This window comes from Caenorhabditis elegans, chromosome X, assembly GCF_000002985.6.
Source record: "Caenorhabditis elegans chromosome X".
NCBI lineage: Eukaryota > Metazoa > Nematoda > Chromadorea > Rhabditida > Rhabditidae > Caenorhabditis > Caenorhabditis elegans.
This window is the reverse complement of record NC_003284.9, coordinates 459938-487569: the sequence shown is the minus strand read 5'-3', so window position 1 is coordinate 487569 and position 27632 is coordinate 459938. Positions and strand designations below refer to the sequence as shown.

The following is a 27632-nucleotide window of genomic DNA, read 5'->3' as shown; positions in this document are numbered from 1 at the left end:
CACGAAATGTGATAGTTTACTTTTCTTCGATGGTGTTTCTTTTTTCTTGGTCTTTTTCAAACTCGAAATTATACTGCGATGGGCCAAGGAAATTCTGAATGTAAGGAACTAATTGTTCTAGAAAAAGTGAATATGAAAGGTGTAATTTATTGATTTGATGGTTGGATGTATTCATTAAATCTTGAAGTCTCAGGGGATTTGTTGTCAGTTGAAATGTGTGATATAATAGAATGACAAGTTTTTATCAATTTTTGAAAAAAAAAGCGGCTATAAACTTTTTTCGGCAAAGCGCTCCCCGTATTCAAAAAACAAAATTGTATAATAAAATGTGAAGTTAATTGTATTTCAAATTGAATGTACTGCAGGAAAGAAAGAAAAATGTTAGTTGAATCATAGTGCCTTCCAGTGATTTCGGGGGGATCAAGAAAGAAAACGGCGCAAGAAATGTTATAATCCCTTTTGGAATTTTCTTGATTAACTTAGAAATGATGACTGACTGTTTGAGAAACATCCTGATCACAATTGATAGAAACAAGAGTATTCAATTTATTTAAGATCAGTTATATATTTAAGACATTTGTCTGAAATAAAAAACAGCTGTACTTTAAAAGATAATTCTTTAGGAAGAGTGAGGTGCCGAATTTATTCCCAGCCCAGATTTATTGTATAGATAAAAACTGTTTTGTCAATGCCGCTAGTAGTTTTTCTCTCCGGCTACCAAAAGATATATGGACCATTGTTAGGAAAATTGTTAGAAAGGAATATAACCGTAAGATGGAGAAAAATGTGTAAAATTTACATCTGGAAAAAAGTGTTCTTATTTGTTGATTTTTTGTTTCATTAACACTATGCTACCGTGATGACATCCTTGTTCCGGAGCTTTTGGAAAATTGAAAAACATTTTTAAAATTTTCAAAACTACTCAGAGCTTTCAGAAATCGTGTCCTCATTATATATCAGGGGTGGCGATAAGTCCTACTTTCATTTGATGATATTTTCAAAAAATTTCGATCGCCCCAAGTGCTCGAACTCGGAGCAATTTTTTCTAGCTTCTGCCCTGCTGTCTTGAAATTAGAAATTTTTTGAGTAAATTATAACAATTCGAATGGGTACATCAAACAAATACAAAAATGGAGTCAATTGTTTCCTTTAGCTTTTTCCGCGGCAATCAGCTCTCGTATATGCACCCAGTCGATTTCGACCTGAAAAATAAGCTATTCATATTCAAAATAAAATGTATCTGGAAATAATATGTATTGTAAATTGAAATTTTCAAAAAAGTTTTTGATGTTTTGTCTTTCACAAGTTGGTTTACCTCTGACATGTGCTTTAAAAAAAGAGGGTCTGTCTCTTTTTGTCCACAGTTCTTCAAGTATTTCTCACGATATCCCATTACAATTTCGAGCCACTGTTTATTTTTCAAGCCAAGTTCGAGTGCTCTGAAAGTATTCAAGTTAAAAAAAAAACATCTGATTATGAATTGCCTTTTCCACTTGAACATTTGTATATTCAACATAAGCGAGCGAAAGCTTAGTCCACTTCTTTCTAGCAAGACATCAGCATCTGCGAGCTTTCCAGTTAATACCACTTGCATAGCTTGACGAGTCTCTTTATCGGTTTTGTCTTTGATTTCGTTGATCAGGGAAACTTTTTCATCATCCTCCAATGCTGCATAGGCAATTTCCATAACGATCATATTTTTGTGGAGAACAGCTAATCCAGCAAAAGTCGCCCACATTGTGTCATTCTCAATTTTGATAAATAGGTCATTTATAGCAACACGTTTATACATTACACCCAAAATTAATCCCGCTAACTATTTCATGGATTTTATAGTTCCGCCAAAAAACTTTTCTCAGAAAAGTTGAATTTCCCGCCATTTTTTCTCAGATAATTTGAATTTCTCGCCAAATCTTTTTTTCTCAGATAATTTGAATTTTCCACCAAAAAATGCTTAGAAAATTTGAGATTTCCACAAAAATTTGTTTTCTCAAAAAATTTGAATTTTTTGTCAATATTTTTTAGTCTTATCACGATGAGTCTCATCACGACGGATCTCGCCACAATGGGTATCACCACGAAGGGTCTCGCCACGATGTTCGGCTACGCCCATTTTGGACATAGTCAACAAACGGTCACTGTTTTGTATAAAAGGAATGATATTTTATTGATTCCAAACGCACTACACAAAAGACGTGAGATGCGCCGTGCGGCATTTTGAATGAATTTGACATATCTACATTTTCAAAACATTCACTCACTCCAATACTTCTGCATAGTCGTATTGCTTGATCCCATTTTGATTGAGATGCCATTGTGATGAGTGTTCCATAGAACGGAAGAATCCCAGTTGGCAGTAAACATCCATCTGATTTCCTGATAACTATTGTATTTCCGGCAAAATTAGCCAACTGTGGAAATTTTCCGACGCTGCCGATGTTCTTCTGTATTAATGATTTCTGTAGAAGATTTCTGTCGTGGAAGGCAACGTTTGGAAGAGGCCAAACAGCTTAAACATGTGTTGAAGTTGAGAATAAAGTGTTGGAACTTACCAATCTTTCCTTCCGAAATTCCACACAGCATATTTGTGACATCGTTGAAGACAAGCTGTTCAACTAGTGATCCTATTTTTACCATCCTCTGGCTGACACCGAAAGTCTTCACCATAGCTATGTGAACTGCACCGATTTGATCACGGAAGGCAACATTTCTATCATTGAGTGGTCCGCACTGATTCACAGTCAGCTCTACAATATCATGCTGAAAGTTTGAAATGTTTAGTTATGTATAATAGTTAATATATACGTTGTACCTCATGTTTCAAATTTCCATCACCCTGTGCTTTTCCTGTTGTTGGATCGAAAAAGTGCAAGACTTTATTGTCGGCACGATCTCGGACCACAAGTGTATCATTCGCCAGGTCGATCTTTCTTTCGTCTAGTAGAGCCATTACTTGACCCGGTGGGTTTAGGTTTATAAGTTTTCTTCCCTCATAAGTGAATATAGTTATTGTCATTCCATCGGACACAAGAAATATCCTTAAAAAGTTATACACACATTATGCTGGTATAATTATGAAGTCTAATGATTTGAAAATAACTTTAATAATTAAGAATTCGCGTCAAATTTTGATAACTTGCTGAAACGTACAAAAAAAAATTTGAAGAAAACGGAATTTTTTAATCGTTTGTTTTGTGAACAGTTGGTTTAAAAGATGATTGAAAAATTTGTAGTTTGCCAATTTGAAATTTTATTTTTTTAAAGATTTTTGTGCGATGGAGAATGTCTGAATGTCTTGCAATGTTTTAAAAATATGAACCCATACAAGTTTGTAAAAATTTTAATTTTGGTTCCCAACATGAAATTAACAAATACTGATTAATGTGGGGCAATAATACGCAATCACCATTATTTCAATTAATAGCGTTTGTAGCAAAAATTATCAGTTTCTGTAAAAATGTTTTGTTGCATTATTAAGTTACTAATTGTAAGTACAAAAACATTCAATAGACGTTACTTTTCACATTGCACAATGATATTCACAGTTCTCTCATTGTACTCGATCATAGTGGGAGTATTCCAGTTTTTGGAGCTGAAAACAAAAATAGGAGGCTAGTTTGCTTTTCAAATCATACCTGTAAATATAGATATGGGATGATGTGACCACAATCAGATACTTATATAGAATCGCGATTTTCGATATTCTTTCTTTCGTTTCGAGAGTTTCTCGGGAAACTTCACTGCTGACGTCTCGAACCTCTATAACGGTTTTCTGGGTTTGAACAATTTCAAATTCTTCATAAGTCAGTCTCCTGGAATTTTCTAATTAGTAATGAATAAATCATCCCTATGATCTTACTTATCAATAATATGTGCATGGAAGACAAGCCCAGCAGCAGTGCCAACGGCTAATTGAGTTCCATCAGGTGACCAACTGAGTGCCATCACAGATCCAGCATTCATTTTCTCCAAAGAATGAGACCACTGTAATTTTGAAACTTTTTTTTGATGTTAAAGTAGTATAAATTGCTCTTTTTATTTGCTGGTAAATCGAAAATGAATTTTCATGGAGGGCAATTAGTTCAGTATTTTTGTGGAGCAGCAGAGAAAATGTTAGCTTAAATAGCCGATGTTGGCCTTGAAAAAATTTGAAATGAATTGAAATAAAAATTATTGTTTCAGTTCTTTAAAAACAACCACTAACTCCAGACTTATCACATAGTCTTAGAATATTATGAGATCCAACAGCAAACAGAGTTCCATCAGTGTTCCACGAAATGCTTGTTATAGGATAGTCGTGCACAGAAGAATTGAACAGGATCTGACCAAATCCGTCCCAAACCTATAGTATAAAATTCAGACAGATTGGAGTATAGACTCAAAAATCACCTTGAACTTCAAATCTTCCCCGCCAGTCACTATCAAATCCGAAGTTGGATTCCAGTCGCAACACAAAATGATTCCATCATGGGCTTTCCATTTTATCGGAGCAACTTGCATTTTCAACGATTTGATATAACAATGGTCAGCGTTACAGTACAAAACATTGGAAGACGTAGAGTCCCATGCCACACAGTAAACGGCTGTTGCAAATTGAGCCAGCACTGAACGCAGCATTCCACTCCGCGACCACATTTTCACAAACCCATCTTCTCCGCCTGCAACTGACTTTCTTTATATACTTTTTTGAAATTTTAGTATTGAACCCACTTGACAACAATCCAGTCCCATCAGAATTCCATCGAGCACAGAGAGCTGCTCCGTTGTGAGCATCTACCATGTTTTCAACTTTTCCGTTTCGCGAAAGTATGTTTATCTTTCCTGAAATTCATTTTCGGTGTTTATGGGTTTGAAACAAAACCCATACGTATACATTTTCGTTAAGAATGAAAAAAAAATACAAAAGAAAAACTTACCATCAGAAGTTGAAACTGCAAACACATCATTTTGACCACCTTTAGTTTGGGAACGTGGAAAAATATGAAGACTCGTGGGGAAGAAAGTTCTGGAATATAAAATTCTGATTTTTTAAAATTCTTTGATTGAAGTTTTTGTTTTTGCTGCAGTTCTAATTGTCAGACCACAAAAGCTGCAACATTCTATTGCATTGAGCTAATTAATTGCAGCTGAGAAAATCGGTCAAATTTAGTCAGTTGATATGAAATCGTAATCATTTTATTGTAATTAAAAGTAAATTAGATTTTTTGTTATAAAAATTAAAATATATACATATGTATGTACATACTTAAAGGTGGGGTACGGAAATCTGGGAAATATTTTTAAATGACTCCAAATTTGCCTATGGTTCCAAATATCAATGTGAAAAATTCAAAAAAAAATCCCTGATTTTATATTTGAGCTTTAAATCACACATTTCATGTGTGCCCCGGTTTCTTTTTCAAATAGGCACAGAAATAAATAATCCTCTGAGCGCGTTTGCCTTATATGATTTTCTCCATATATTTTTTCCTTGTTTATTAATATGAACACTTAATTTTTCCATTTCCTTTCGAAATATGAGACGATGAAATTTTAAGCTAAATTTTAATATTTTAAATGCTTATAACTACAGGAGTACGCAACATATCAAATGGAATTTTTGTGTTATTCTTAACATTTTGTCAATTGATTTTTTTGTACCTTTGAAGTCCATCGAGATATGAAGCTTCAAAAACAATGACATTTTAACCTAAATACGCATTCGGAGGACAACATTTGTCTTAGCATCAATTTGGGCAAGGTTTTATTTTGAATTCGATATGAGCATTGTATTAGCTTTCAGAAAATATATAATTCGTCCCATAACTCTTTTGTCACCAAAAAAGAGTCCCTAGTTAAATATTGTGAACCAGGGGCAAATTTGGAATCAATTAAAAATATTTCCTAGATTTCGGTACCCCACCTTTAATTTAGAGTAGTCGCATTTCGCCTCGCAATGATGAAAAAAAAACTCACTCCGGCATATTCAAAATTTGTTGAGATTCATTTGTGGCGGTATTTGTTAGCAGAAAAACATGATCATCGGCTGCCGACAATATGGCCTCGGTGCCTATCCATCCCACCCCACAAACCATTTCTGTGTGGCGTGTTTTCCGAGACGCCGATAGTTTTAATTTCATTCTGCAAAGTTGAAAGCCTGAATTGTAGAAAATAATTGATTAGCCCAAATCTCTGAGGGTTCATTAACGAAAAACCAAAAACGTATTGCAAACACTAGCTGAGCCATGCGCGAGCAGTCACCATGACAACCAGCTGGCAGCAATTCAGAGAGCTGCGGCAAGACGGGAGGAGAAGGAACTAATAGTAGAGTACCACCGCAGGTGTACATCAACAAAGAATCTGGTGAGATGAGGGAGATTCAAATTTTTGTCTGTTTAAATAAAATTTCAATAAAGAAAAAATTGAAACAGACATGGAAGACAAAACTGAGAATTTTTTTGTTGCTTTTTATCTAAATTACATTTGACGGTACTAGGCATACGCCACTGTTCGGGAGATTTCTACGATTACTCGGTTCCGCTTAAGACCCGAAATTCTGTAGTACTTGAAAAATAACTTGGTGTACATTGTTCGAGCTACTGCTCGTAATGCCTATTGATCATCGGATCATTATTGGGGAGCAAATCCTGTTTATTTCTGAAGGTTGAGAGCTAGATGCAGTTAAAAATGTATACCTAAATGTGAATGCAATCTTTGAAATAATCTGTTTATTCTGTACAATGTTGACAGAGTCAATTAGAAATTGCACTTTTCATCTGGACCAAGGGTGGGCGGCAAACAATTTTTCCGGTAAATCAGCAAATCGTCAAACTTCGAGAATTGAAATTTCCGGCAAATTGCGGTTTTGCACTTTTTTTTTTTTGGAATTTCGGAATTTCAATTTTAATCGACAACATTGTAGGCATCCTATAAATGTTTCCACATCTATTTTGAAAAGTAAAAAAATTTATGAAAAATTGAGAAAAGACGTTAAAAAATTCACAGAAAGGCACAGTGTCTTATAAAAAAATCCCCCTAGACATTTCCGGCAAATCAGCAGTCTGCCGAAAATAAAAATTTCCGCCAAATTGGCAAATCGGCATGTTGCCGAAAATGAAATTTCACGGCAAGTCGGCAAACTGGCAAGTTGCCGGAATTAAAAACATCCGGCAAATCAGCAAACCGGCAATTTGGTGATTTGCCGCAAAAAAATTGCCAAACGGAAATTGACGCCCACCCCTGATCTGGACATAAATAATGCTTGTTGGTGAAAAAAATGCGTGTTCTAGCTGTTTGATAAAATTTAGGACATTTGAAAGTTTTTTGTCTAAATATTTGGACTGGGTGTCAAGTTTGAATCAAAATAAAAACTTCCGATTATACCACGAAAATAATGTTTTCTAAATTTGTTAAAGTGGATTTAATAAAACATCAAAAAAATTAGATACAAGAAATAATAATTAACTACATAAATAAAGAAAATGTTCAAAAACCGAATTTCATGAAACCATTGAAAATTCTATTCTCCTACACCAAAAACGCTTTTGATGAGACGTCTCTCAAAGAATCGACATAAGGATCATAGACGTAGCTGAGAAAGCTTTCGAGTCTTTCAAACTTGAAAAAGTCTTCCTGGTAGCGCAGAATCGCAAAAAAATCTCTGCAGAAAAAAAGGTTGAAGCATTGAATGGCATTTCGGTACATATGGAGTACTCGACACTTGTTTCGGTTGTTGAAGATTTCTTGAACACGAGTTTGAATGAACTTGCGGGTGACCATTATTATAACTGAAAGTTTGTGCTTTATTTGTAGTGGTACACAGGAAAAACCTAAACACACAATGGGTGTTTGTAAAAAATTTAAACGTTTGGACAGGCCCACATTACTTTTTATAGGAGGAGTAACGGATCTGGAAATTTTAAACGAATAGACCCAAACGAGCAAATTTTGAAATAAAACGTCACGAAAACTTGAGAAAATTTCCAAAAAAAAAGAGAAAATCATTCAAAAAATTAAGTAATGTTTTTTTTTTGAAAATTATGAATTCTCGGAGTTTTTGAAAAATTCGTAATATTTGAATTTCTGTAATTTTGGAAAAATCCGTAAGTGTTGAGTTTTCAGAATTTCTGAAAAATTCGAATGCACCATTTTACAGTTTTCGTGGCGAGACTCATTCATGTGTGACACTTCTAACAGAAAACATTGAGAACTGGCTTACAAAACATTATTGGGCCTAGTTCACACTATCTTTTGCCATTGCAAATATTATTACAAGATGTTTTTCGTGAAGTTGTGCTTGATAATATAGTACTAAAGACTGCTAGTATTATATTAAGAAAAAATTAAATTCAGCTGTAACTTACAGTTAAAGTCAGGATATTTCCACTCGTAGAATCTCTGAAGTGCGTGACAGAATTCTCTTCCATTATAATAGTAGAAATGTTTCATTCCTGTAATACCAGTCTTATCTATATCCCGGAACGTGTTTGAATGCCTAACTTTTCATCGCTGGGTGCATGTACGATCCAATCAGTTCTGCCTTTTTTATAACAATCTTCAAATCCAATTCGTTTACCGGTTTATCTTGATTCAGTTCCACTTCAGTCGCTGAGCTCATTGTTAAACGAAAGAAAAAGATCAATTGGAATATAGCTGGTATCTTTCAATCAGAGAAGAACAAAAATATGATGCGTTTTCCCATAGATGATATTTTGTCAGTTCGATATAGTGTTTTCATATGCAAACGAGCTGTTTCTTCCCTTTTCTATTCGTTTTATGAACTATAAATTGTTTCGTCTTTCCATATTTTTGAGAAATGTGGATTGCTTTGCTTTGCTTAAAATTTGTCTGTGATACAAATCAGGGTTGGGCGGCAAACGATTTTTCCAGCAAAGTGCCGGAATCGAAAATATCCGGTAAACTGGCAAACCGGTAATTTGCCGGAATTGAAATACTCCTGCAAATCATCCAACCGGCAATTTGCCGGAATTGAAAAAAAACCGGCAAGTCGGGAAACCAGCAATTTAATTTGTAAATTGACGAATTTGTCGACAAAAAGTTTGCCGAGCGGCAATTACCGCCTATCCCTGATACAAATGAACTCTGAAATATTTCTTAGAGAATTTTTAGAAAAAAACATACTATTTGAATTTTCAATTTTGGCACCTAGTACGTTTTGCAAATTATGTAAAAATTCTAACTGCTGGTAATAAACCTAAATCATCATAATTTGCATTAAAAAAATCGAAGTGTTTCAGGTTGTTAACTAAATAAAACTTAATTTAAACTTCATCGTTTACTATTTACTTGAACACTTATTTCAACAGAATTATACAATGTGAAATAGTCAAAAAAAAGTGTGTAAAAAAAGTGTGTACCCGAGTAGTGAATGCAAAATTGTCACGGTTCGATGAAGAGAAACATTGTCGAACAGAGGGATCGTGTTATATTGGTGAAGGGGTAGAGGATAAAAAACAAAAATAAGAATAGAGTAATAATATTCGAAAAAATTAAACGAGGAGAAATAGACTCAATGTTACAATAGGCCGAACTTTGAATAAAGTGAGTGACTTTCCGGTTTTACAGAATAAGAACAATAGTGGCGAAAGCCGTAATAATCATTAGAGAAAAGCTCGATGTTGCAGATTTCAGATAATATCCACTATCCCGGTACTGCTGGGCGAATGTGTTGTTTGGAAATACCAGCTGATCATGTTTGTGATAGTGACTGGAGTTCTCCTTGTGATGGTGATGATGATGATGCTTTCTGTAATACATTTTTCAAATTATAGGTTTTTTTCACAAACTTCCAGTAACTACTGTTTTCTATATTTTGAATAGAAATACAAATACAAGTTTAAATGAGTGGATCACATCACAAAAAAACATGAACGGTGGCCACTTTTTGTATCCTCTTTCCATTAGATTTGTTGAACACACGAACTTTGTTTATTCAAGTTACTGTTTTTGGTAATCTACTGGACGACCGCCGCATAATCAAAATTGTACAAGTGTTTTTTCCTGCCAAAAGTCCTGCGATACAAATACAGTCGTGCACAACACAATAATGTTCCAAAACTTTCTGCGGTTGGTTGGTGGAAAAATAATTGTAGCCTGGGGACTCCCATCAGATCGCCGCAATTTTTTGAACTGTGTGCACAGGCGATTTCAAAAATTATTGTTTTCATGGCTATTTCCTTTCAGCTTATATAACAATTTTCAAGACAATACTCTCTCACAAACTGAAAATTGGAATGTTCTGAAACATCCCTGCTGCATATAAAAAAACCAAACAATTTCAGCAAAATTCCAGCCTATTTCTATTTTTTTTCTATACTTGTTTGATAGTACCACTCACTTTCTATGCATGGATGGGGTGATTTGAGTGGTTGTCGTAGTGGTGCTTGTGGATGTAGTTGGTGATCGGCACACATCACATTCACACTTTTGAATGTGCTCGAATGCACACGAGCCGCCGGCGCTGACCTGACATCAAATTGATTTTGAAGAAACATGTTAAATGGTTTAAGTGAAATCAATTAAAGACAGATAGAAAAAAAAATTGTATAAGACCAACCTGTCTTATTGAATGGTCTGGAACGTAGTAGTCTTGGTAGGATATACATCGAATTGTGTGTTGAATTATGGCGGGGTCTCCACTGAAAATTTCAAATCGTAGAACATCGTTGATTAACACGCATACATATTCATAATTTTAGAGATATGCAATTAGGTAAGCATATCTCCGTAGCATTGAAAGTTTTATGAAAACATTTCAAAATATTTTAGATGATTATACGTTGACAATTCTCTATCACTAACCCATTCTTTTCATACACATTCAAACAAATAATTAAAGAGCTTGGATCCCGATATGCACATTCTATAACATCCTTGAAGCAATGCTCGTACGTCGATCTAGCTTCCACGCAATACGTGCAGTTTATGGTTGATGAAAGTGGAATAAATTGAACGGCAGTAGTGAGCAAACAAATTGCAGCACAATCCATCTGAAAAGAGTTGGAGTTCATGCTGGCTAAGGTCAAAGAATGAGAAAAAAAAACGAAAGCTGGGCCAGGGAGACGGAACTCCGGAAGTTGTTTTAGATAAAAAGTTGGAAAGCTTTTCAAGTGTGAAATAGGATTCCGGATGTTTAGTGGGTAACCAATAAAAAATTGAAACTTGAAAATAAATCAGATAATGGAGCAAGTAAATGAACAACATGAAATATTTACAAAAAAATGGTATAAAATATTTGGAAATTTTAAACTTTTTGATTTTTTTTTTTCACTTTACAAAAATATATAAATATATATATATATATATATATATATATATATACAAACTTAAACAATTGTATTGAAAATGACTGAATTGTTTCTTTTAGTTTCGGTATTTCACAATTGATTGAAAATGATAACGTTATACAAGAAAGTAGTAAAAAAAAAGATGTATGAAAAAGTCCGGAAATGGGGGAAGATGAAAAAAAAAACAGCCAACACAACAAAACTTTTGTTTGGCCATAATTATATAGAGAATGTCAATTATGCACGGTAGAAGAGATTTGCTAGGCCTTTTGTCAGCGGTCTCTTTTTTCCGGTCACAAGAGAGATGAAAAATTCAGATGAGGTTATATTAATCAATCAGGGCTTTGAAAAAGTGCCATTTACTTTAACCAACCATGATAAAATTTTGAAATAAGGGAGCTTATTCAATTTTCCAGTTTTTAAAAAATTAAGTATCGCCAGTTAAAACTACTCCTATGGTGTTAAAATGGCCGAATATCATGCCAAAAAATTTTCTGAAAATGATAAGTAATAGGTACACAAGCAAGCGTAAGTTAAAAGGTAAAATTTAAAAAATAAAAAATAAACTGAAATGTTTTATCAATTCAGATTATCAACAAAAACGTCACCTGACCCAGGCAGCGGAAAAAAAACAAAATTGAAAAAAAGAAAGAAAATCTCAAATCCATTCACAGCAAATTTGTTTTAATTGATGCATTGTCTTGGATTCAACAAACATTTTGATGTGTTTTTTTTCTTTTTGCTGTTTCCCACAAAATTGAATAATTGAATTTAAGAAACCAAAAGCCACACTAACGATGTTCAAACGTTTTTTTTTTTTTTCAAATAGGTTAACTTGGGTTCAGAAAACGTGAAAATTTAATTTTAAATTTTGAATCAAAGTTCTTTTTTTTCGGTTTCGAACAAAAATTTACTGGGAGATTGAGAGAAAAAGAATTATAAGCGAAACGGGAACTTGGTATCAAATTTTGAGACAAAAGGACGTTCTTTTGTGATTCCTCTCCCTCTCGTTTTTTTGTGTTTCAATCATCTCTCAGCCACAAATTTGAAGAGACAAATGCGCATGATAAAATTTTAAAAAATTATTGACTTTTTTCAAGATTTTTTTCAAATGAAAAATTGGATTAACACTATTTTTAGTGTTAATTTAAATTTATTTAAATTTACAAAAATCAATATCTTTATTGAATTATCTAGCACATTCTCAGAGTTTTGAATTGCTGCAACTTGCTTTAAAACGGATTTGTCATATCTTGAACAATTAAGGCGGAATAGCGCCAGTGGAAATTTTGATTTAAAATAAAAATGAGCTGAGTTAAATTAATTTTTTCTCATATTTAGCGTTTTTCTAATACACACGTACCAAATACACTTATTATGATCCAAAACGACAGATAATCATAGGCCATTCCAAAAAAAATTTTGATTTTTCATAAGTTAATGTCAAAGTTTTTGCAAATTTTTAAAACTTTGTAAAATATGAGCTTATCAGGAAATATAAGTCATGTCGCATGGTCCGACCCCCACTTCCAAAAAAGAATCGACTTCCAAAATGATGAGTGGCAAAAACTGAGCAATTGTCACTTTTTGACAGTAAATTAAAAATTTTCACTTTTTTTTGAAACGTTTTATCTTGATATTCGGTCATTTTGGCACACTAGGAGTAGTTTTTAGCAGTTTCCTCACTGGCGCTACTGCACCTTTAAAAGAAATTTCTTTAATTTTATCAAAAAAATATTTTGTAAACCCAAAATTTTTTAAATTTCTAAAACTATTATATATTTTCACGATAAGCAAAAAATTAGAACAAAACATTACGGAACTCCTATTACATAAATTTTGGATTTGAAATATACATGGTTCAATGATATTTTTCACTCGTTTTTTTACAAGATTTTCATTCCCCAAAAACTAGTTTTACCTGATGCGTTAGAGGTTTTGAAACGGTTTATTTGTCCACAAACATTCTTCTTGGAATTTTAGGCAAAGAAGCCTGAGACAAAGTTCAAAAATTTTTCGAAAACGTCCCGAATTAACAAAAGTTTGCAGCCCCAGCTGTAGTCAATATAAAAATACCAAAATATCATGTTTCAATTAACCCCACATGGTAGTGCGCGTAGAAACAAGAAGAAAATGAGACGACATCAAAAGTTGTAGGGTAAAACAATGAATGCGAGAGAGGTCATCACTATGACCGGGGGCAATAAATGACTTCTTCGTCTCCTTCGCAGCGGGAGAGCACAGTCAAAAATTGGCAAGAATTGGGGGGGAAGCTGGACGCTTTCTCACAAAAGAAAATGGAAAGGCGTCTCGTTTTAGTTGATTAAAATGTTTTTGACACAACCAAGAAACCTACAATCGTTCTTTTGGTAGAGTGCATTTTGAGCACTTCAGCTTGAAACAGTTGAGCAATTTTGTTCAATTCAAAAGCACTTGGACTGGTTAAAGACTAAAAACTACACTTGAAGAAATCTAACAAGCAAAGTAGTCAAGTTAAATCTACATTTAAAAAATAAAACTAAAACATGATAATTGAAAGTAGTACTGGAATATAGCAAACTTTCATTCTGTACAAAAACTTTGTTTTAGAAAGTGTATACTGATGAGATCTAGTCGAAAATTGAACCGATTTATTGGTTTTCGCAATGAAAATGGACGCATCCTAGCGTCTGTTTCAAACCGTTAAACCACTAATCGACAATTAAAATAAACTTTTACGATTATGAGGTGTTCAACTAGCAAAAAAGAAGTTACATAGACACCTGCTCGCTGAGCTTTCTAACAGCTTTAGTCTATTGTTTTCAGTCGTCAGGGAAGGAAATAACAAGACAGCCAACAATTATACAAAGAGTAATAATTACGTTTGTTTTGGATTTCTTTCCTCGGAATTAATCGTATTTTGTTGTTTTATTCGAATAATTTTGTCAATTGAAATGAAAATTGTTTGTTGTCTTGTGAATGTTTAGCATTTTTTTAATATTATTAATTGATGTTAGATGTTGCAGTTCTCTAGCCGGTAAACATAATTTTTTTAAAATATATTTAAAAAAAATAACTAAATGCGGTTTCAAATTTTGCAAAAAAAGTGCAAAAAGGAGATATTTGAATAATAATAATGATAAAATTGTTGTTAGACTTTTTGAATTTCCATAAAAAAAGTTTTTAAATTGCTCTTAAAGGTGGAGTAGAGCCAGTGGGGATTTCGTCTACATACACTTATTATAATCCAAAATGATCGAATATCATAATAAAACACTCGAAAAATTTAAATTTTAGACTTTTCAAAATTTCCTGTCGAAGTTTTGACAAATTGCCAAAATTTTGAAAAATATAAGCTTTTGAGATAATCTAGAGCAGTTTCGCCTGTTTTGACTTCTACAATGTTTAAATATGAATAATTTAAACAAAACTACAGTATAAAATAATGCAGGAAAACCTTTTTTTTTTTGTCGACTTCCAAAATTATGAGTGGCAAAAACTGAGTAATTGTCACTTTTTGACGGTGAATAAAAACATTTCAAAAATTTTTTTAAAAGTTTTATTATGATATTGGGTTATTTCGGCATCGATATTCGGTCATTAGGAGTAGTTTTTAACAATTTCCACTGGCGTCACTCCAGTTGTAATATTAGTTTTTGGTTATTTAAGCTTGTCTGAATATTTTGAAAAACATTCCACCACTCCAGTTTCTAAATAAAACATTTGAAATAGTTATTCAAAATTTTTTTAAAAATTAATTCTTCAGAAAATGAAACAAAGTTTGAAAAAATTGCCAGAAAACTGTGTTTCCTTTCCAGAAACAAATTACATGTTGGTCCAAATGTCCCAATTAGTTAAGAACGGGTGTAGACAACATTGACAGATGGGAGAAGAGAACTTAGAGACAATGTTAAATATGCATGATATATTTCGTTGAACATCTTTGTTTGTGGCTCGTTTTCTTTTTCTCAAATTATATTTTTGTGAGAAGAAGGAATATAGCAGGAAAATTTTAATCTGAAATAAAATTTTTAGAAAAAACGTATAGCACATTGGTATTTTTTGGCAAAATCCTAGATGTTTGTGAGCAAATAATCTTGAAAAAAAACGAATAAATTGAGAGCATTTACTGGGGTGACTGTAATGGAATACATGGCTGTGCAGCGAACAATTTTCTGGGAAATCGGCAAATTGGCAAATTGCCGGATTTGAAAATTTCCGGCAAATCGGTAAACCGGCAAATTGCCAATTTTTCGAATTTACCGAAAATTCACACTTTCTTTGAAATTTGAAAATTTCAATTTCAATCGGCAAAATTGTAAACATTTTATGAGTGTTCCCACATCTATTTTGAAAAGTAAGCAAATTCTATAAGAATATCTGAAGAAACGGGAAAAATAATTTCAAAAAGGCACAGTTTTAAGTGTAACCGCCTTATGAAAAATCCCTCTAAACAATGCAAATCTGATATCCGGCAAAAAATCGGAAGTTTGCTGAAAATAAAAATTTTCGATAAATTGGCAAAATTGCCTGTTGCAAATATATACCTTTGTTTATTGTTAGAAACGCCGGATATAGTTTTATTAACACAAAATTCAATTCATATTCAGAAAAATTCAATTTTCAAGGTCATTTTCATTAAGAAAATTGACCAAACCAATTTTTGGTATAGTAAGTTTAATAAACTACCCCAGTTTCAGAGTATTAACGCCGCCGTGAAAGTGTAAGAATATTTGAAAAACAATTGGATAAAAGTACTGACAGAATCATTAAAAAAATGTACATGATAAATTCAGAATTCCTTTAAATGTAGAATTCTTTAATTTTTCATTCTTTAGTGAAAACTATTTTTAACTGCGTTTTTTCAAGTACTGAGTCATTTTTGTCATTTTCGTGTTTTCTGGCTATATTAATATATCTATTTTCAGTTTTTCATTGATTGTAATTTTAAACTTTGAATAATCGATTTTTTGGCCAATTTCGTAGTTTTGGTAAGTTTATTTGCAAACATCAAGTTTTCTTGACGGAAAAGTATCTGAAAAATTGACAAATTATGTTTGAAAATATAAAACAAAGAAAAAATAAAGAAAAACCAACTTGTTTGGCCGTAAAACGAAAAACTTTTAAAATAAAAATGACGTCAGTGACGTCAGCGCGTGAATTCAAAAATAATTCGACCCTCTTTATTTTTTGAAATAATCATTAAAAAGCTAAGAAAACATTAATAAATTTTCCTGAAGTATTCTCACATTAAAAGGAAAAAAGACCTACAGACCCTACATCACATTTTAATGCTTTATATTGATTTAAATTAGAAATTTAGAACTGTTTTTGAATGGCTATAACTCGATCTCGCATAGTACATGCTCAATCAGTCAACATATTCTTGAACCTTAAAATTTAAAATTTCAAGCTACAAAGTATCTAATTCAATATGTTTGTGAAAAATGTATGCGAACACAACCAAACAGCGTGTGTGGGAATTGAACAACAAAAACTTCAGAAACCGACGAGGGGAGGGCGGATAAGTAAACACTACAAGATGAAACTGCCTGGGAACATTGAGAAGGGGGTTGAGAAGCATCGTGAGTGATGATGTGTTTCTCATAATTCATACTCCATGGGGATTTTGATGTAAACGGTGGGTTATTTCTTATTTTAGTAGTAATTTTGTTGAGGAAAACAAAAATATGTTGTTTTGAACTGTTTTTTGGAAAATGCTGTGAATTTTCTTCTGATAGTAACATTTCGCTACTCTAGTAAAAACTGAGCAGGAGCCATTACGAAAAACATGTTCCGGTTTCAACCAGTAAGACTTAACACGTTTTCGCTCTTCAAAACTACTTTCTGGGCCCATTTGTTTCAACTATTGATGACTCAAAGAATGTTCAGGGGTAGGCAAACATTCTGGAAGGTTTTCAAATTTTTTTGGATGTAAAAGTTAGAAAATAAATGTCAGGTCCTAACGTAAGCTCACTCAGAATTCTAATGTCATCGTTTTGTCAATTTCTGGCATCACAGCCCAGCATTGTCATTCAAAATTGCATTGTTTCTTAGAAAGTGAACTACCTTTGTAAGTTTGTAAGTTTTTTGGCTTAAATGACAAAGTACAGTCCCAATATGCCGAATAGAACTGTAAAATTGTTTTTTAACTTCAAAATATTTATGATTTTTTCAATTTTGGTTTAAAAAAAGGTCAACCTATTTTTGAATTCGCGCGCAAATGAGTGACGTCATTTTGTGACATTTTTGCGTTTTCTGGTAAAACTCGTTGGGTTTTCTTGATTTTTTCTCTGATTTAAAAGTGAAACTTTATTTGTCACAGTTACAGAACCCACAGCCTTCTGCTCATGAGATGAAGTCACACACTATTCGGACAGAAAACGGCAATTTTGATTTGGCAAAAAGTAAAAAGAAGATTTTAAGGGAGTGAATTGAAATGAGCACTAAACTTTGGTCGCAAATATCTCAAGTTCTAGATGTCCGCGACAAAAACAGTCTTGTAGGTTTGAAAAGTACATAAAATCAGCTATCCACTGATGCTACATTCGTTTGGAAACGCTACCCAATAGGTAATGTATTATAGTTAGTTTCAAATAATATTTGCACAAATTCAGTGCACAACCCATGTTACGTTAAAATACGAAATCATTTTGGTATTTTTTAGTAGAATTAAATATAATCAGACTAAAACTAAATATAAGCAAGTAGAAAAATGATGTTTTATACATTTTGAAATTGCCGCTAACCGCCACCACTTCATTGAAAATGATAACAAGCAAGAAACGCACAATGGAAAAAATTGGGATGAAGAGGCGGCAGATGGGAAACAAAAAGAGAGACAGAGTTCTACCCATGGGACCTGAACAAAGAATATACACGGACTTTTTAAAGGAAATGGAGACTTGAGATACCAAATGTTTCTGATGAAAATTGCCTTCTTGGGGGAATTGACAGCTGAGAGACATAGGGGGGGGGGGAGTAACAATTTGCGGAGGAAGGGAAAATGAGTGGAGATTGATGTTTGTTATTTATTTCGGAGATTTTTGAAACTTTTTATTATGTTTCATCAGATCAAAGATATTCAAGTTTACTTTATTAGGCCTGTTAAAATTGAAAGACGCATTGAAGGGGCTCGCTCAACGTTTTGGTGGGGTTTGTGGTAATTTCCGGAATTTTGACAGAGCTAAGAGCGTTGTCAGTGAGATAAATAAAACATCAAAATCTTTGAAAGTTGGAAAGCAGAAAAAAGAAAGCAAATCATTGAAATTTACCTTAAAAAACATTTACACTTGTTACACCTCACTTTTTCTGTTTTTTAGTAAGAAAAAAAAATTGAAAAACAGAGAAATGATTATATCATATTATAAATCAAAATTTTGAAAGATCGAAGTCTTAAAAGTGTATCTAAATCTATTAGATATATGTCCTAAAGACCCTAATATTATATTCAAGTTCTAAAACTATTACCTGCATGACCTATTTCGTTTCCAACTTATTTTTCTCTAATTGAAAACGGTGACTTTCACACTTTCGATATTAGTAATACATATGAGGGAAAGGAACAAACTGGCCCAGAAAGACGTAAATGGAAGGAAATATATAATTATAATAATTAGAAAAGATTGGAAAACGGACGGAATGGGATGAACAGAATGATCTGAGTTTGACGATTATGAAAAATGGAGAACTATGTAGCTTTAAAACTAAGTATGTTAAAATTAATTTTCATAAATTCCGGTCGCTTTTCAGTTGCGAAAAACGATTTTACAAGGCCAAAAATGGTCCATTTTTCTTTTTGAATAATTTTTATGGAACATTATTCTAACATATGAATGAACGCAGAGACCGTTTTCATTTGGATACCATGCAGAAACTTGTGAAGCTGGAAAAGCAAACAATGTTTTTGTGGTCTTACAAAACTTAATCATGGTTCAAAAATCAAATATATTTTTGATTTTCTCTAAAAAAACGCTCAAAAATTTATTGCACGAGCTTTGAATTTGTTTTTTTAATGGCAAAAACTTCGTTTTTATTATATACAAATACTGATTTGTATTATTTTTCATTTTTGATCCTCGTACACTAATTTTGGTAGATCATTTTTATGGGAATATAAGACACGAGTGAATTTGCGAAAAATATAAACTTTACTATCCGCGGGAAATTGTGCTCAAAAGAAAAACAAATAAATGAAATGTTTTTGAACTATTGAGAAACTACCGGAAATTGCGAGCTAATGGACTTTTTTTATTCGAAAAACTGAATAAAAAACAAAAAAAAAATTTAAGAAGGGTGTATTATTGAAATATTTTATATTATACTTTTTTGAAATCGAAAAATAAACTATCAATTACATTTTCAGTCCCTATTAGACTTATAACCAATTGAAACATTAATACTCTATTTAAAACTGAGACAAAAGATTTTAGAATTTAATTAAATCCTACATAGAACCAAACAATAATGAACTTCTTCAAAAATATGAGACAAGCCGGTGGTTTTATAGTTAGGACCGGAGCATTTATCATCAACTCATGAGGCTTCAAGAGATTCTGTGTGTTGTATGAGATGACTCATTTCAAGACCTACTTAACCTTGATGTGTCATGCGTTGCTAATGATGATGGTGGCCAAATTGAAAACCAAATTCAAATCATTACTACCACCCATGTGGTGTGGAAATGAAGATGCAGCACGTGTGAACCATCTGCACCCTTTCCTCCTTTTTTTCTTCCCAAACGACGCAATATTTATCAACCTCTCGTTTTACCGGCTCATTAACGATGCCTATCCCTTTGGTAGTGAGACCTCCATCTCATGGTCATTATATTTTTTTTGAGTTTTGTTTTTGTTGTCCACTCCGCAATTTTACAACGCGCTGAAGTGGATATCGACACTGGGAGATGATAAGGGGTCAAGCGGGGGAAATTGATAAGACTAATTATTTATTGAAAATGATTTGATTTTCCTTAACCGTGGGGTCCTATGATGCCAAAATGACTGAATATCGTTTAAAAAAACGTTTCAAAACTTTTTTTGAAATTTGTTTATTTACTGTCAAAGAGTTACAATGACTCAGTTTTTGCCACTTATAATTTTTGAAGTCGACCAAAAAATAGTATTTTTTCCTACCTTTTTCATACTGTGTTTTAATAATTTGTATTAAAACATTCTACACCTCCCCTCCTCAAAAAGTCACATTTTTTCAAAACTTTGGCAATTTACCAAAACTTTGACTGGAAATTATGAAAAATCGAAATTTTTTTGGAATTTTTTATTATGATATTCGGTCGTTTTAACCATGTCAAGTTAAAACTTTAAACGACATTTCTTTCGCTTCAAATCATTTAATTTAGAAACAACTGTTCTCCCAACCCGGAAAATGAAATATTGCCCTTTCATTTTTTGACCAAACAACTATACTTTATATTTAAAGAAGATGGAGAAAAAATAGGAAAAACCGTAAATTATGATGAGAATAGATAAACTTAAATTATTTAAGTTCTAGTTAATTGATAAATTAAGAATGAATATCAATTCTGAACTCTCTGGTGACAAAAGCTCCTGGATTAGCAATTTCCATCAAGAAATTGTCACGATTAAACTCGAATTCAAGGTCTTCTGGCGAGAAATCGTCAAGGAAGATGTGAGCATTTCTTGGGTAGAATTTGGCACCACGAATGACAATTTTGTCAATGTAGACGTCACTGTCAAATTTACCCTTCTTGTCAAGATTCTTGTTGGTGATTGTGTGCAAGTAGTCGTGTTCTCTGGAACAAAATAGAATAAACTGAATAAAAATGGCAGTTTTAAATGTCAAGTAAAACTGAGAAAATTAAAAAGAGAGCCTTATTGGTTAAAATACAATAATTTCCTGGAAATGTACATCCCGAAAATTAACAACGTGAAATTTATTGCGAAATCTTGATTTGATCATATTTGAATTTATTTTGTTGTGTTTTTAAACAAATTTTTTATCGATACATATAATTTTAAAACAGAAAATACTGGAAATTTTTGGATGGTTCTCGGCATTTCGTGCCTACTTTCTCCCACCTTTTTGCCGGAAGGCGAAAAATGGCGATAACTAGGCGGCAAAAAGGTGGTAGAAAGGTGGCAAAAAGGTGAGAGGAAGGTGGAAAAAAGGTGTACAGAAGGTGGGAAGCCCAAAAAACAGTGGATCCGCCGTTTTTTGACCTTCCCACCTTCTGTACACCTTTTTGCCACCTTCTTCTCACCTTTTTGCCACCTTTCTACCACCTTTTTGCCGCCTAGTTATCGCCATTTTTCGCCTTCCGGCAAAAAGGTGGGAGAAAGAAGACACGAAATGCCGAGTTTTTGTGTATTTTTTTTTCGGAATTCTTGAGTTTTCTGATATTTATTATTTTTCTGTTCTTCCCCCCGCTCAGTCTAAGCCTAAGTCTAAACCTAAACCTTAACAAAAGAATGCCTAACAATGTGTAACTTTCGCAGGCATAACACAGATTTGTTTACCTACGCCGGAATGGTTAAAAGTCATAAACTATGTAGTTATATGTGGGGCCAGTACTTGTGTGATGCTTCATTACGAATAGTTTTTTTCAGATTTACCACTCAGTCTCTAAGTGACTTCCCCACCTTTCTCAAAATTTCAATTTGAAAATTATTTCTACTTACCTCTTGAAAGTGAATCCCCAATATGCGAAGTCTCCCTTCTCGTAAGCATACGACTCTCCATCATCCAAATAAATTGTTCCATTGGCGAAATCTCCTTTCTGGTTGACAGCAATGTAGAGAATAATTGGTTGCTCGTGGTTCTCCTTGGTAGTCAGTTTCACTTCTGACAACTTTGGAATGATTGTACCTGGAAATAGGGTGGTTTCTTAGACTTTAGCTGAGAAATGCAATTTTAAAATCTATATTACCTCCTCTGTGGTAAAGACCGATTGTGTTTAACTCTGCGGGAATTTGGACTGCTCCTGGCGATGGACGTGCCTTGTGGGTCTCCCAATCATACCATACTTGACGTTTTCCCGGCAAGTAGATTGAGAGCTCTTTGACCTTTTCTTCAAGAACTGGCTTCACTAGAAGACCGTTTCCAACCATCCATTGTCTATCTTCATCCCATGAAGGCTCATCTTCAATGAATTCCATCCAGAATGGTCTCATCACTGGTTTTCCGGTTTTAGCATGCTCATAGAACAAAGTGTACCAGTATGGGAGGAATGCGTATCTGGTTTTTATAGCATTGCGAATAGCTTCAGTTGTGTTCTGAAATCATAAAATTACTTGTTTTGTATATCTACTAAAAATACATATATCTACTAAAATACACACTCTACTCTTAGCTATTCAAGATCAAAAGTTATCATGACTAGTTTAAGCTTTAGTTTCGTAGGTTGCAATATCACGCAGGTTGTGGTTGGACTTCTCACCACAGTGTTGTAGTATTTTTTCGCTCATTAATTGTAGTATTTCTTCTATCTCTTTGCACATTTCGATTCAGAAGAAAAAAGATTCTTTAGTCATTAGGACTGATTGAAAACTATTCTTTCATACTGTAAACTACTCACGTCTGCAAACAGCCATGGCTCCCGTCTTTTCGTGTCCTGATGAGAGTGCCCTCTGAAAAATGGCTGGAAAGCTCCTGCTTGGTACCATCTAACAAGCAGTTCCTCGTCAGGATTTCCAAAGAAACCTCCAACATCAGCCCCAACAAATGGCAGACCAGCAGTCGAGAGGGAAAGAAGCATGGGAATAGATTGCTGAAAATGTGATGTTTATTTCCAAATTTATTCAAAAACATTTTACTTCAATTTTAAAAAAATTGAATAAAATTTTAAAACTCACTTTTAAATGAGCCCAGTCGGCCTTGTTGTCTCCTGTCCATACTGCAGCAGTTCTCTGAGATCCAGCAAAGAAAGATCTGGAGAGAACAAACGGTCTCACTTCATTATTACTTCTAGCCTTCAGTCCTTCAAATGTCGACGAGTGTTGATGGAATCCATAAACATTGTGCACATCTCTGTGCTCAAACTCTCCGTGATGTTTTGCATCTTTGTGCATGGTGATTTCTGGTCCATTGAAAACAGATGGCTCATTCATATCGTTCCAGATATGAACGTCTTTAGTGGTTCCCTTGTATTTATCAAAAGCGAATTGCTCAGACCACCACTTTCTAGCTTTTGGATTGATGAAATCAATGTATGTGGAGTCTCCAGGCCAACAGTTACCCTCGTAGATTGTGTCTTTGGCGTCTTTCACGAGGTATTTCTGAATGTTCAGTTTAAAAATATTTAAGTAATATGTATTTTGAATTAACGTAATCAACAATGTCTAGTTAGATGTTGTCATCAATTTTTTTAAAGGAGAACTAACGGTTTCTGACGATTTCGAATGTATAAACTCAAAATGTGCTCACATGAACAAGTTTCGTAATGAGACTTCTCAAACAACGTTTTCAAAAATTTTTTATGGCGGTTCAAAATTTCAAAAAAAAAACTAAATTTTACAAAAAAAGCAACTTTATTTTTTGCCTCTTTTCCGTGCCACATCTGTCCGAAGTTGACTTTTTTGGAATTATCATTGTTCATTTCTTAATTGGGTAGTTTATTTCATTTAATTTCGTCGATTAAGGTACATTTAAAATCGATAGGTTACCAAAAATCATCGAAATTGGTTACCTATCGGCTTTAAATGTACCTAAAACAACGAAATTGAATGAGATAAACTACCAAAATATGCAATAAATAATGATAGTTCCAAAAAAGTTATCTTTGGACAGATGTGACACGGAAAAGTGGTCAGAATTTGAGATTTTAGCTGAAATCAGGGTGATGTTTTCGAAATTTTGAACCGCCATAAAAAGGTTTTGAAAATTTTTTGAGGAGTTTAATTACAAAATTCGTCCATTTAAACCAATTTTTGGCAAAAAAAACTTAACCAATAATAACTAAATATATCAATAACTTGATGATAAAAATTATTCTTAACAACTAAATATCATGGCCGTGTTTATCAAAGATAGTAGTAAAAAATATTTAATGATATTTAAAAATATTTTCTGTATATTTGGAAAATAACAACTTTTGAGTGCATGTTCATGCTGTTAACTTTTTTCAAATCTGTCCAATATTTGTTTAAATTTTTTGCGAGATATTTCAATGGAAATGATCTCCGAGCTAACATCTAGAAACTCCCAAAATAAATAAACTCACATTTTTCTTGGCCTCCTTGTAAATGTAATACTTGGAATCCTTTTTGATGTGTGGGTCAACGATTGTAACTAGCTTGCGGTTCTTATCAGCGAGATCCTTTATCATATCTTCTGGCTTTCCGAAGGCATCCTTGTCAAATGTGAAGTAAGCCTTATTGTCGGTGTGTTCAATATCCAACCATAAGACATCTAATGGAATGTCATGCTTAACAAATCCATCGTGAACTTCTTTCACATCTTTCTGATCTTTGTAGTTCCATCTGGACTGATGATAACCTAGAGCAAATGCTGGTGGAAGTGGTGTAACTCCTGTCAAAGCAGCTAACTGACGGAAAATGTCATTTGGTTGTGGGCCAAGAGTGATGAACACATCAATAAGGCCTGATTCGGAATAGAAACGAGCATTATGCTGGGGAACTTGTCTAGGTTTAGTGTCAGCGTCAAGAACCTCTTTTGACAATCCACCTTTGTCAGCGGTCGTCGGCTCGATGTCCACCCAAGTTTCAGCCGCATTAAGCCAAAGTGCTCCAACAGACCGTTTTTGGTGAACTCCAACAAGATATGGGATAGAACCGTAGAGAGCCATTGGGGAGTTAGTTTCGTATTCGAAAACATCCAAGTTGTATAGGCGATAAGGTTCATAAGTTCTGGAGATTTAAAGTTCAAATTATCAAAATTTTCAACACTTACCTTGTGTCTCTCAAGGAATAGCTCTCTGCATGTTCCGGGATACCAAATACATGTTTAGCACCAACAAAAGCAATATCAACCCCGACAGAAGAGGACCCATGTGGCTTGGTATCCTTGATCTCTTTGAAGGTCTCCTCCCAGAACCCTTTTTCTCTGTCTGATAACAGAACTTTCTTTTTGAAAGCTTCAAAGTGAAGAGTTTCTTTGGCATTGATAGAGGAGACAATCTTGTCCTTAACATAAAAGTCGATGCGGAAAGGTTTATGTTGGAGGACTATGCGGTTTCCGTCAGTTGTCAAGACTTTGGTCGCAGTGGCTTCTTCTTTTATTTTCTTAACTCTGAAAAAAAATTATAAGGGGCACGGGTGGCTAAATGGTAGTGGTGTAGCTCTGTCATCCAAGAGGTCGCGAGTTCAATCCCGCCTCACCCCAAAGGCTCAGCCGGCTCGGAAAGTGGGTAGTGAATTTGGTTCACGAAAGGTAAATCGCCCATACCGCTAGTCCCGGTACGGCCTAAATTAAGACTAGAAGAGATTAGGGCTCCCAGCTGAGTGAGGCGCGAAATGCGGGCCTCACGCCGGCCTCACGCCGACGCCGCGCGCCGCTATGTGTGTTCGCGGTTACGCGCCTCACTATACATGCGGCGTGGATGACGCCGTGAGTCCGGCGCGGCGACCGCTAAGGCCGGCGGAGGCGCCTTTGCGGCGACCTCATGGGAGCCCTAGAAGAGATATAAACGCTACCAGTAACCCTGTTAAATCTTGAACCAAACGGACAATCTTTACTTTTACTTTTTTTCATGACATAGAGTAGTTGGTGTAACAAAACTGGCAAACTTTTTTGGATTATCACAACGCAAATATTCTTACTTTTGCTGCGCGGGCTCTCTGTCAACCAAAGCTTCCAATGGTTGGTAACGTTTTCTCAAAGCCCCATCGTTCTCGTCAATGACCACTCTGACCGTTGAATCCTTCAAAGCAACAATGCTCAACCGCAATGTCGTATCCTTGTTCTTGATAAGAGCATGAAGTCCAGTTTCGTTTGTTTTCACGGAATCACCAACAACTTCATATCCAGTTGGCGATGTGACCGCTCGATGACGCCTAGAAACATTTGGTTGGAGAAAAAGGTGGTGGAAACTTCCGCGTGTTGCATGCTAGCAGAAAAAGATTGGAACCGGTTTTGAATGGCTTACTTCGAAATTGGATATACACGTGTAGTAATTTTTGATCAGAACAATGTTTAAAAAACTCTGCTTAAGCTTCCATGCTACAAAGAATATTTGAAGAGTCAAGAATTTAGTTATTTGTGAAGTGAATATCTCAGAACTTTGGTGAACTTTTGAAAATGGCACACTATTTCAAACTTATTTAGCAATTTTTAAAAACAAGTATAAGAAGAGTTTTTCCTCTATTAGTAATGCACCCGACTACTCAACATTGAAACATTATATCTCGGTTCATTTCGAATATATCAATATATTTTCAAGTACGAAATAAGAATAAAAAACTAACAAATATTTTGTTAGTGGACAATTTTTTGAATAGAACAAACGATAACTGATTGTGAGATATAAGCTGCCAAAGTTGAGTACTGGGGTGCAGCACTAATACAGGAAATACGGTAGTTATGTTTTGTTGAAAATAATGTAATTTTTTGTAACAACTCACTTGCAGAATCCCGACTGTTCGCAAGTTTTAAAATTCTGTCTATCGACAGCATCAAGTGCTCCAATCAGGAGCCACGCGACGACCAGCCGCCACATTACCTGCAAATATAAAGTCAACTAATGAGAACACCAAAAAGAGAACGACGCGTCAAGTTCCACGTCTACAAGAAAGAAATGGGGAAGAAGGATTGGATAGAATGTATAAGACACTCACACACACACACACACTCGAAGACGTCCATGACCTGTAGAGATGAAGGGGCGGTGCGAGATAGAGACGCAGGAAACATGCCGTCTTTTGGAAACAAGCGTTGATGAGTTGGAAGTTTTTGGTGGAGTATATAAATTATTTTTGAAATTGATATATACACGTATGAAATAACAACAGTTTTAAAATTTATGGAAAATGTACAGATCACCTAAACAAAAGTATAAATAGTCTTCTTTACGGTTCAATCTCATTTTATTATTTCATAGTTAGAGGTACAAAACGGCAATTACCATACAATTAAATAAATATGTATGTATATGTATACCTAATTATGTACATTAAAGCTGAAGTACGGCTAGCGGGGAAATTATTAAAAACAAACTATTTATATTACAGGAATACAATTAAATATGGAAACATTTTTTGCATACCGATACAGTAAAACGTTGAGATATAAATATATGTATTTATATTCCAACGTACTTAAAACATTGAAATGAACTGAATTTTTTTTTGATCGACGACTTCCAAAAAACTTGACAAAAAAACTGAGTTTTCACTATTTTTTGAATTGAATTAAATGTTCCAAATTAATCCAAAA

The 27632-nt window shown here is 34.0% G+C and overlaps 3 protein-coding genes across 3 annotated transcripts; all 3 read right to left on the bottom strand.

Moving 5' to 3' along the window:
* Window positions 1-1065: 1065 nt before the first annotated feature.
* Window positions 1066-6120, bottom strand: che-2 (WD_REPEATS_REGION domain-containing protein). Its single transcript, NM_075705.6, has 14 exons — window positions 5956-6120; window positions 4917-5005; window positions 4711-4821; window positions 4390-4658; window positions 4205-4342; window positions 3860-3984; window positions 3636-3812; window positions 3518-3592; window positions 2813-3038; window positions 2553-2760; window positions 2262-2509; window positions 1485-1747; window positions 1316-1439; window positions 1066-1202 (listed from the first exon to the last, which is right to left on the bottom strand). Exons 1-14 carry the CDS (start codon window positions 6117-6119, stop codon window positions 1137-1139), a joined length of 2283 nt encoding a protein of 760 aa, NP_508106.1. The 5' UTR covers window position 6120; the 3' UTR covers window positions 1066-1136.
* Window positions 6121-9254: 3134 nt separating this feature from the next.
* F38G1.3 (Protein quiver) lies at window positions 9255-11009 on the bottom strand (the record flags this gene model as incomplete). The annotated part of the gene is made up of 4 exons (NM_001038458.3): window positions 9255-9745; window positions 10337-10464; window positions 10556-10637; window positions 10801-11009. The coding sequence occupies 4 exons, from the start codon at window positions 11007-11009 to the stop codon at window positions 9559-9561; spliced, it is 606 nt and encodes a 201-aa protein (NP_001033547.1). The 3' UTR covers window positions 9255-9558.
* A 9661-nt stretch (window positions 11010-20670) lies between these two features.
* Window positions 20671-26919, bottom strand: aagr-4 (Glycoside hydrolase family 31 N-terminal domain-containing protein). The gene is made up of 9 exons (NM_075704.7): window positions 26822-26919; window positions 26021-26254; window positions 25152-25490; window positions 24463-25108; window positions 23096-23518; window positions 22819-23010; window positions 22171-22516; window positions 21923-22109; window positions 20671-21036 (listed from the first exon to the last, which is right to left on the bottom strand). The coding sequence occupies exons 1-9, from the start codon at window positions 26914-26916 to the stop codon at window positions 20787-20789; spliced, it is 2712 nt and encodes a 903-aa protein (NP_508105.2). The 5' UTR covers window positions 26917-26919; the 3' UTR covers window positions 20671-20786.
* Window positions 26920-27632: the final 713 nt, after the last annotated feature.

Coding starts and splice junctions, on each gene's coding strand:
- che-2 (NM_075705.6), bottom strand. CDS start 6,119: ATGAAATTAAAACTATCGGCGTCTCGGAAAACACGCCACACAGAAATG. Junction 3,813..3,859: donor CATGCACATATTATTGATAA/GTAAGATCATAG, acceptor AGAAAATTCCAG/GAGACTGACTTATGAAGAAT. Junction 1,748..2,261: donor GACTATGCAGAAGTATTGGA/GTGAGTGAATGT, acceptor ATCAAAATTGAG/AATGACACAATGTGGGCGAC.
- aagr-4 (NM_075704.7), bottom strand. CDS start 26,916: ATGTGGCGGCTGGTCGTCGCGTGGCTCCTGATTGGAGCACTTGATGCT. Junction 26,255..26,821: donor GAACAGTCGGGATTCTGCAA/GTGAGTTGTTAC, acceptor AAATGTTTCTAG/GCGTCATCGAGCGGTCACAT. Junction 25,109..25,151: donor TATTCCTTGAGAGACACAAG/GTAAGTGTTGAA, acceptor TTAAATCTCCAG/AACTTATGAACCTTATCGCC.